The sequence below is a fragment of the Eriocheir sinensis genome, chromosome 17 (assembly GCF_024679095.1).
Source record: "Eriocheir sinensis breed Jianghai 21 chromosome 17, ASM2467909v1, whole genome shotgun sequence".
Taxonomy (NCBI): Eukaryota; Metazoa; Arthropoda; class Malacostraca; order Decapoda; family Varunidae; genus Eriocheir; species Eriocheir sinensis.
In genome coordinates this window covers 18,537,541-18,548,270 of record NC_066525.1, presented here as the reverse complement: position 1 = coordinate 18,548,270, position 10,730 = coordinate 18,537,541, and the positions used below count along the sequence as shown (strand labels likewise).

At 40.6% G+C, this 10,730-nt stretch overlaps 1 protein-coding gene across 2 annotated transcripts in view; it reads right to left on the bottom strand.

The window, feature by feature from the left end:
• Positions 1-110: 110 nt before the first annotated feature.
• LOC127000051 (3-hydroxybutyrate dehydrogenase type 2-like) overlaps positions 111-10,730 on the bottom strand; it is a 45,697-nt gene continuing 35,077 nt past the window's right edge. Inside the window, exons 1-8 of one of the 2 annotated variants that reach the window (XM_050863466.1) lie at positions 7,496-7,623; positions 2,868-2,969; positions 2,507-2,603; positions 2,306-2,414; positions 1,334-1,488; positions 975-1,053; positions 773-865; positions 111-196 (exon numbers count right to left, since the gene is read on the bottom strand). In XM_050863466.1, coding sequence (XP_050719423.1) covers positions 143-196; positions 773-865; positions 975-1,053; positions 1,334-1,488; positions 2,306-2,414; positions 2,507-2,603; positions 2,868-2,969; positions 7,496-7,547 — 741 coding nt within the window. In that variant the 5' untranslated portion in view covers positions 7,548-7,623 and the 3' untranslated portion in view covers positions 111-142. Of the gene's footprint in view, positions 197-772; positions 866-974; positions 1,054-1,333; positions 1,489-2,305; positions 2,415-2,506; positions 2,604-2,867; positions 2,970-7,495; positions 7,624-10,730 lie in introns of those variants that run through there. The other variant, XM_050863465.1, reaches the window with a different exon arrangement.

Genomic DNA, 10,730 nt, shown 5'->3' with positions numbered 1-10,730 from the left:
TGAGTATTGTTTTGATTCTGTATGTCGTCTCGATCAATAATATTGAGTCTTAAGGATTAAATGATTTCAAAGGAGAGCTTCTGGCGTCAAGGTTTAAGTCAGACAAACAGTGGATGAATCTCTTTATTCTTGGGGTAGAGACTTAAAGTGTGAATCCCCCATCGATGACGAACACATTTCCGGTGTGGTAGGAAGACTGGGAGCGAGAAGAAAACACATCATGAATAATGCTTACGGTTTTGTTGTGATCATAGGTAGTGAAATATTAACTATAGGTATCGACGTTTATAATAATGTAATAGTAATGAAAACCTGTGATGTGTGCTGTGTGTTGGCTGCTCCCTAGAGTGCTGCTGGTGTCGATATTGTAACAAGAGGGTGAGGGAGAGGGTATGCTATGAGTGGTGACCTCATCTGTTGGAGGGTGCGATGATTGTTGATAATAATTAATGAAGACTGTGAAGAAACTTCATTCCAAGGTTGATAAGGATGTCGATTCTGAGGTGCTGACAGATGGATAAACAATGTAGGACAACAGTACTTCAATCGTTTTCACTTGTTCATGGAAGTTTCTGTGTCCCCTCATCAAGATCAAACGTAATTATAATGTTAAGACACTATTGTGGTCTTATAGGAACACTTGTAACATCAAGGAAAAATGTATGCAATAATAACCAATGTAAGACTGTAGTTTCATCATGTAGTTGAGATTTTTAAACCATTTGCCATTCAAACAGTAGGAGTCCCCACCGCAAAGGATGGGATGACTTACCTCATCCGAAGCGAGGTAGACGCATAAGTTGGCAACTTCCTCAGGCTTCGCAAGACGGCCGATCATCTTGTTTTCCATGTAATCAATGTGTTCCTGGGGGAGTAGCGGTGGGTTAGCTTTGCTGTATATAGGACTTTAGGTGATAAATAAAAAGAGTAAGAATAGAGTAGTGTATAGGTTCGGCCATCGCCCTGAAACTTACCTTGTCTGAGTCCTCGGGATCAGCGGACCTGGTTGCATAGGAGGGGGTCGCCACTGGGGAGGGGCATATCACGTTGCACCTAGGCCAAGATAAGCTAAAAGGGTTAGTGCTTCATTGTCAATGCACAGTTACAAGAAATATCAAGGAATATTCTTGTTTTGAAGATCCGGTTATCAAAATGAATGTTGTCAACTGAATGAAACCGTGATTTGCAGTTTTCTGGATGCTCTCAAAGGTCTCTAATACCTATCAAAGTAAACATAGTAGTCTAGTGAGGGTTCCTTCGGTGGACAATTCGACCACGAGAGGTTTTTCGTATATCGTAGTTACAAAGAAACTTTAGGATGGCACTGAGTTACCTGACTCCCTGACGCACATGGTCCCTGGCTACTCCCTTTGTCAGTCCGATGACGGCAGCCTTGGTGGCGCCGTATAAAGTGCGTTTCTCTATGCCTCGCAGAGAACTGGCCACTGAAGACACGTTGATGATCGAGCCCTTGCTGCGACGAATCATCTGTGTGCATTTTTAGTTTCATTATCTCCAGAAGAAGCTCCTCTGAGAACCTAATGGGCCCTACTATAGAGAGTCATAGCTTCCATTAATGCTAAGCCTGTTACTGTAAAAGGAGTTTATACTTGCTCTTATTAAAACCTACTTTCATATGGGGTAATGCAAAACACACGAATAATGAAAGGCTCACATATTATACAAAGGCCTTTTCCGCTCTTGTACGGACTATGCATCTCATGTGACTCCGCACACGAGTAGAACCAAAGGCTCTTCGTCTCATCAACTCCTCTCTACTTACTAGCAGTCTTCTACCTCTTACTCTATCTTCTATCGATGTTTTCATGCTGACTGCTCTCTTGAACTTGCTAACTGCATGCCCCCATACCTCCCACGGCCCCACTGTACCTGCCTTTCTACTCCAGCTCATCCCTATACTGTCCAAGTCCCTTTTGCAAGAGTCAAACAGCATCTTCATTCTTTTGTCCCCTTCACTGATAAACTCTGGAGCAGCTTTCCTTCGTCTGTATTTTCTCCTGCCTACGCGACTTGACCTCTTTCAAAAGGGGAGTATCAAGATAACTGTCCGCACGAAATTGACCTCTCTTTTGGCCACTCCTCTCTACTCTCTTTTATAGGGGCAGTGTTTAGGGGTCTCTTTTGTTTCCTTATGTTTTTGCCCTTGAGCTGCTTCCTTTGCTGTAAAAAAAAAAAAAAAAAAAAAAAAAAAAAAGGGAAAAAAGCGACTCCACCAGTAAACACTAATGATAGTAGGTATTTAATAACAATAATTAGACACCAATTTCCGAGTGTCAGCACCTACCTGCGGAATGAAGGCTTTGCAAAGGAGGAACATGCTCTTCACATTGACGTCGAAGCTGTTGTCCCAGTCCTGCTCCGTGGTCTCCAAGAGTGTTCCCTGGTGTACGATGCTGAGGTGACCCGTGGTAGAAGGGGAGTGTGAGGGAGTGGTGAACACTTTTCCTATGGTGCTTCAATGACACAGACTACGACAAAGCCTTACCCGACACAGTTGAAGAGGACGTCGATGTCAGGGTAGTCGTTCGCCAGTGCCTTCACCCCCTCAGCATCCCTCACATCCAACACACGGCGCTCCACCCCTGTGGAGCCACATGCCACCACACTAATAACTTATACACTTAATTTGTTTACTTTGTCTCACAGCAGGAGGAGGAGCATGAAGAAATAAAGGAGAAATGTCCTGGAAAATGTTGCTGCTCCACCACTACACTGATAACAACATGATTTCCCTTGATGTATGTTTAGCAAGTGGAATTCATGAAGGTGCTACAAGAAGGGGATATAGTAATTATAAAAATATATAAAGACACCTTCTGTGAGTCTCCGAATAGTCTTATACGTACGTTCAGAGGTAAATTCCTTCAGCTTTTCAGCGTTGACATCTACGGCTACTACCATCGCCGCGCCCTCTTTCAGGAAGGCCTCCGCCGTGGCCCTCCCGATACCTGCAGAGCGCACAAAACACCGTCATTGACAGGAAGAATACCTAATAAATTAATTTTACTTCTGAATATAGAAATATGGATGATAAGAGAGGTTGCTTGTCGTCCTGCCCTCCAGCAATATACTAAATGTAGGGGTTACATATGTACATTGACTTAAGTATGTTATCATACGACGATTCAAGGTGGTCGTACTCATATACGGTCACGTCTATCGGTTTTCGGTCCTGTTAACCTCAATTTTTCTTTTACACGAAATGCATGGGTATGTGATGCTATTATACCTGTACTCTGATCGAAATCGCTCCAGTAGTTATTGTGCAAAAAGTCCTAGTCAGACTCTTCAAACACTGAGACTCCTGGTCCCTTGTTGTTTATGTATATATGCATGTTTGTGTAAATAACACACGCATCTCTCTCTCTCTCTCTCTCTCTCTCTCTCTCTCTCTCTCTCTCTCTCTCTCTCTCTCTCTCTCTCTGAGCTTTAAAAATCATTTACTCACTCAGCAGAACACATTCGTCCCCTTGTGCGAGAAGCGAAATAACACTAATAAAAGCCCACCTTGGTTTAATAGCGAAATTAAACACCCAGTCAAGGAGAGAAAATTGTCTTACAGGTTAAAGAAAGAACAAAGCACGCCCGAAAACATCAGACTTTATCATGATGCCAGGCGACGAGTAAAAAGATTAGTATGTCAGGCAGAGCGTAGATATGAAGAAAATATTGCAGCCAACTGTAAGAATAATCCGAAATCCTTCTTCAGTTACATAAACAACAGAAAGGCGATCAGAAGTGGAATTGAACCTTTAACAAACAGCGACGGTGCACTAGTGACTGACAGCCAACACATTGCAAACCTCTTAAACAGTTACTTTTCCTCGGTGTTTAATACTAACAGTCTTCCTCCCACTACCATCAGCACCAGTACTAATGTAAATCTCGAGCATGTATTGCCTAATTTTGAAATAACAACCGATGAAGTCCTTAAAGCTCTCCAATCACTTAAAACAAATAAAAGTCCCGGACCCAATAAAGTATATCCTATACTGCTTAAAGAAACAAAGAGCAAAATACTCTCCTCCCTCACAACTGTATTCAATATGTCCTTGCGACAAGGCATCGTCCCTTCGGATTGGAAAAAGACTAACGTGACACCGATTTTTAAGAAAGGAGACAAAAACATACCAGGTAATTACCATAGCTGTGCACAATAACAGAAAACCTTATTCCCGATAACCGATAACTGATAATGAAAAACCTTAACGGCGATAACCGATATTCATTAACTAGAGACACAAATATAGGCGATAACCGATAACCGATACCCGATATAAATCCACAATTCCGATACTAGCTAGCGATAAGTCCGATAAGCGAAAATGATACTATATTGATATTTCAGATAGAACATTGATGAATTAAAATTTTCATTATCTGTATTTTAGAAAACTTACAAAACCTTAAAACCACACGTTGGCACGTACATATGGACGTTAATACTAGAAATGCCTGAACCGGTGTTGTGTTATTTGGCGTCTCCACCGTCAAAAATTGTTTACAAACACTGGTCTCTCGTGAACGGTGCATGCTCAGACCAGCAAGCGTAGACCTGTACAGTCTCACAAAGCTTTTAAACCGTAATTAAGAGTTGCTGGAAGGCTGAATGTGACATATAGTACCACTACCACCATCCTCGCTGTTTTTAGAACGACACTCTGTACGAGTTGTATTTATATGTACAGAGTGTACGTCGTTCTAGAAACAGCGAGGATGGTGGTACTGTATGTTTGATTCAGCTTTCCAGCAACTCTTAATGTGTTAAAAAAGCATTGTGAGACTGTACAGGTCTACACTGAATGGTCTGAGCATGCGCAGTTCACGAGAAACCAGTGTTTGTAAACAAAAGCGCCAGGTTTTGACGATGGGACACCAAATAACACAACACCGGGTGCCTTCAGTATCATGGCATGGTCACAAACGAATATGGAATATCAAATTTGAGGCAGTGAATAATCATTTTTGGGGCAAAGTTAAATGATTTTTCTCCATGATATATTGATTTTTGAGTAACATAAAAAAAATAACCTAGTGTTTTAATTTTCATGATCTAAGTATGAAATCTCATCACCGAAGATATTTCATACCCCGAAGTTTTTTCATACAACACCGGGCCACGCATGCGCAGTAGGGAGACAACGTTTTTTTCTGAGAGGCGGAAAAAAGTAGCGATTATCGCTAGTTTGGTTACAAAAGTAAAGAATATACCGATATATATTTAAATAAGTAGCGGATGGTCGATAATCCGATTTTGTTATCAGCGATAAAGTATCGCGATAACTTATCGCGATAACGCCCAGCTATGGTAATTACAGACCCATTAGTCTAACTTCAGTTGTAGGTAAGCTAGTTGAGAGCATAATTAGAGACAAAATTGTGAGTTACCTTGAAAGCCACTCATTAATTGGGGATTCACAACATGAATTCCGTAACAAAAGATCCTGCCTATCAAACCTATTGACCTTTTATAACGACCTCTTCTCAGTTTATGACGTAACCAAATCATTGGACGTAGTCTATCTTGATTTCCAGAAAGCGTTTGATAAAGACCCACATCATAAATTACTTTATAAATTAAAGCAAGTAGGTATTGACGGTCAAGTAAACCAATGGATCGCGAATTGGTTGAGCAACAGACAACAAAGAGTGGTGATTGACGGATTTAACTCAGAGTGGGCACCGGTCACTAGTGGCGTCCCTCAGGGCTCGGTTCTTGGCCCAGTGCTCTTCATTATTTACATCAACGATGTGGATGTTGGACTCAGTAATCGCATTCGTAAATTTGCAGACGACACAAAGATTGGTAACTCGGTTCTCACTGACGAAGACAGGCAAAACCTCCAAGAGGATTTGCACAAAATTTCAGCTTGGTCGGATAGATGGGAGATGCCCTTTAACGTAGGCAAGTGCCAGGTCCTTCAAGTTGGAACAAGAAATAAGAAGTTCGATTACGAAATGGGCGGCGTTAAACTCACAAGCGTTCAATGCGTTAAGGACCTGAGGGTCAAAATCGCATCAAACCTCAAATTCTCACATCAATGTATCGATGCAGCAAATAAACCGAACAGAATGTTGGGCTTCATGAAAAGAAACTTTTTATTCAAGAATAAAGATGTAATACTTCCGTTCTACAATAGTTTAGTCAGACCCCACGTGGAATATGCGGTACAGTTTTGGTCTCCCCACCATGCAAAGGACATTGCTAAATTAGAAGGTGTTCAGCGTCGGGCAACAAAAATGATCCCTTCCTTGCGCAACAAATCTTACGAAGAAAGGCTTTCCACCCTTAACATGTTCTCTCTTGAGAAACGCCGCCTCCGAGGAAAACTGATCGAATGTTTTAAAATACTTAATGGTTTCAAGAATGTAGACAGAACAAAATTGTTTATGATCGATGACACTTTGCGAACGAGGAACAATGGCATAAAACTCAAATGTAGACAAGTAAACTCAGACTGCACCAAATTTTTCTTCACCAACGTTGTTGTGCGAGAATGGAATAAGCTCCCACCTTCAGTGGTCCAGTGTAACACGATTGACTCCTTTAACAACAAGCTCGACCGACACTTCATCGAACTTAATATTAACTAGAGTAGAAATGCAACGTTTTGGAGCCATCTGATTAATGTAGAATCACTTAGGTTTAAGGACAGACCACCTAGTCTGGACCATGGGGTCTGTGTGGTCTGATTTTCTTTGTAAATCTTTGTAAATCTCTCTCTCTCTCTCTCTCTCTCTCTCTCTCTCTCTCTCTCTATAAATTATATAAACAACATATCGTCCCCTGAAGGGAGGGTGTCAGTGGTGCCCAACCACCTCATTATTGCCAGGGATGATCATACGTCCAGCCACCTGACTCATAGTCAGGTCCACCAGGTGATGCCTTTTCCCTTGTCTTCTCTTGTCAGTGGCCTTGAAAATACACCATGATGGATCACTGTGCAGGTGGTGATGATTTCCCTCTTCATCACGAGAAATGGCATGCCACGTATTTTACCTTAGCAACGCACTCAGTTGGCGACCTTGGAAGCCATGGACAGCGTCTCATGAGCAATATCCTCATCTCTTTTTCCACCTCTTCATAGCGTTCTGGCGCATAGACTCAATGAGAGCCTTCCTTTTGGCACCCACACGTGGCATTCTCACAGTTTCTAGTATAAATAGTACAGAAACATGTGTGTAAATAAATAAAGTGTGTAAAACACTACTATATCCTCCCCGAGCCGCCTCTCCCTCCTCCTCTCCGTGCTGCCAGGGAAAGCAGCCGCAGTTGTTTTAACTAGGCAGCCATATAATTGCACAGGGGTGCCAGCGGGTGAATTCAGAAGCCTTGAGGGTGACTAGCTAACACAGATATTTTCAAGAAATCGATTATTTTTACCCGAATCCGAGTACGACCACCTTCAGATGAGTGATTTCAAAATGTCTTAAATAGCTTATATATCATGAATGCACTTTAGAAATACAGTACCCTGGGCGGCGGCCGTCACCACGCAGCGCTTTCCTGCAAGTCTTCCAGCCATTGCGGGCACTACTGACGGCACGGTGCTGATGCGACAGGCTCGTAGAGGTCATTGATGGCAGATGTTTGCATTCACACGTTTCGTCCTGCATTCGAATCTAATCAGTTATGAGAAAGTTACGTGGCGCCACACATTAAGCACAAATCAAGCCCTTGAAATTAAGATTGTTTATAGATGGGAACATTTTAAAAGACAGTGGGACATGTTTTGTTCTTTCTCAATGATTTATGGTAATATGATTTGATCAGTGAGACTGGTATATAAACATGCTATAAATTTTAGAAAATTAAGAAACTAAGAGCCTATCAACACATGAAAAAAATGGGACAAAAAAATCCGCTCTTACAAATAGAAAAAAAAAAATATATAAATAAAAAGTATAATCGAATTAGTGTGAGAGGTAAGGCAGTTTCCCAGTGAAAGGGATACAAGAATGAACTGTTAAAGAATGTTCAGCTCTTGCATTAGGAACGGCCCGGATCCACAAAGGCTTAGTTCGTAGTTTTGGCCCCTTAATGCGTAGTTTTGAGAACATCGAGATTCACAAAGCTAACCACCAACTAATCGATGACGTCACGGGTTAGCGCGCGGATCTACAAACGTTTACCGCGCTCTGTGTGACGTTAAATTTGTTGTTAAATAACTACTGCCTCGGAGCTGACGGTAACGCTAACAATATTATCAGATTTACGTATAAATGCTTATAAATCGCGTTTTTCAACTTGAAATATAACTTTGCGAGTAGAGGAGGCCCATTTCTTTATAAAATGATGAGATATGCACCCTTTGAGAGGTATATGATAAGTGTGGGCGGTATGGCAACACCCGGCCGGGGGATTGCCAGACCTCCCTCCTCTGCCTGCTGTGGAGGATGGCTTGGCGACGAGGAAAAGTTGCCGAACTTTATGTAATTTCTGATTTACTAGGGAGAATTTTGCGTTTTCCTTCTATAACGATCTTACAATATATAATAGTCTTAATTTTCCCTATTCCTTCCTTCCGTCCTTCGTTCTGTCTGCCTCGATATCTGTCCCATATTTCTATTTGATTTCTTCCTGCCTCAATCTCCTCCGTATCTTCTGTTTCTTCATCTTAAGCATGTTCGTAGGTAACAAGACATCGAAGAGCAGAGCTACTTTGACGTAAATGTGCAGCAAACAACGAAATAATTGAATTCGTAGATTACGATTTAGTACAGTTTGCCTTGAAAGGAAGAAAAATGGGAAAAGAGAATGGGTTTCTTGAACCAGCAGCTGGAGGGGGCTCCCTAGGATTGGCTGACGGTTCTGTAAACGTGCTTGCGATTCGCTGCAAGGCCAATGACGTCATCAACCAATCAGCGGCCTCGCTGACTTAGCGCGCCTCTAACTACAATCTAAGGTTTGCTTCGTGAATCTGACGCTACCGTCGGTAACTAAATCAATAGTGCGTAGTTATGTTAGTTCGTAGTTATTGAGTCTGTGAATTCGGGCCGGATACTATAGGAATGAATTAGAACAGAAGGTCGCAATGCCAGTATCCTAACCAATGAGGCTATAATTATGTTGCATATTGCACAAAACTTTATAATAGCAAAACCAAATTGGCGATATCGTTTTTACATTCCCGCGGGTCCTTTCCTCCCCGCCGCTCTACCCCACTGTCCCAACACCTATCTCCTCTCATATGTCCCACTTTAGATAACATATGAGAAGAGGAGACAGGTGTTGGGAGGAGGAGACCTGCGGGAATCGTTATGAAAAACGATCTCGTCAATCTGTTTTCACTATACTCGAAATGTCGGTTATTATTTTGGGAAAGCTGGTTGTTATAGGGAAATGCGTGCATGTCTGACAGGTGTGCACAGTTTTAGTAGAAGACCGACTTTCTATAAAACAAAAAAAGAAAGGGGGGCGGGATCGAGTGTGTTTGAAAAGCTCGGGCGGTAGGTGGCACAAAAAAGGTGTTGTAGGGGAGAAAGGGAGAGAAAAGAAAGGAGAAGAAGGAGGAGGAAGAGGAGGAGGAGGAAGGGGAGGAGGAGGAAGGGAGGAAAGAAGGGTTAAGAAAAAGGGAAAGGAGAGAAGTTAGAAGGGAGGAGAGGCAAAGGGAAAGAAAGTGAGAAAAACCGGAAATAAATAAAGTCATCATGTCCAAGGAAAATAAAGGAGTCCCGCTGTTTTCTTTTAACCTTGGCAGCGCTGGAGTAACATCACCACGATAAATACCTCCTTGCAGAAATAAGTCGCCCTAGCCCACTACGGATGCGCACTGGGGAATGCTGTATGACACGTGTGTTAAGTACTTGGATCAGTGGTCAACTAACCTACCGTAATCTTGAGTGCATGCAGTGGGTTTCGCTGAACAAGTTCCAAACCTGTCAGATGTTGAGAAAACGATGGATTTTGGTGCTGAAAAACAAATGTTTGACATCAGATTTGACTCGAGCTTATTTTTTTAGTTCACTTGTGCTGCCAAGTACATCACTGACAAAGTAGTTGAGTGGAATGTATCAAACCTACCAACAGACCAAAGGTGGGTGCAAATTTTCACTCATTTCAAAGCCAGAGATGTCAGTCACCAACGCATGTCAGAATTAGTTCAGTTTATACTCTGCCGTCCTGGAACAAATGCTTCTACTAAACGTGCGTTCTCTCACATGAATAAGATATGGACATCTGAAAAAACTCAACTAAAAGTCCCAACTCTAAGAGCATTACTGACGACAAAGATTAATTTCAAACATACATGTATGGAGTTCTACGTACGGTGTGCTGAAATCAACTCCAGAATTATTAAAGAAAATTTCATCTAGTGAAAAGTATGTTAAGTAAAGGTAAGAAAAATTATTTGAATTGATTATATTCTCTTATTTTTTTAAAGGTATATATATATATATATATATATATATATATATATATATATATATATATATATATATATATATATACATATATATATATATATATATATATATATATATATATATATATATATATATATATATATATATATATATATATATATATATATATATATATATATATATATATATATATATATATATATATATATATATATATATATATATATATATATATATATATATATATATATATATATATATATATATATATATATATATATATATATATATATATATATATATATATATATATATATATATATATATATATATATATAAAC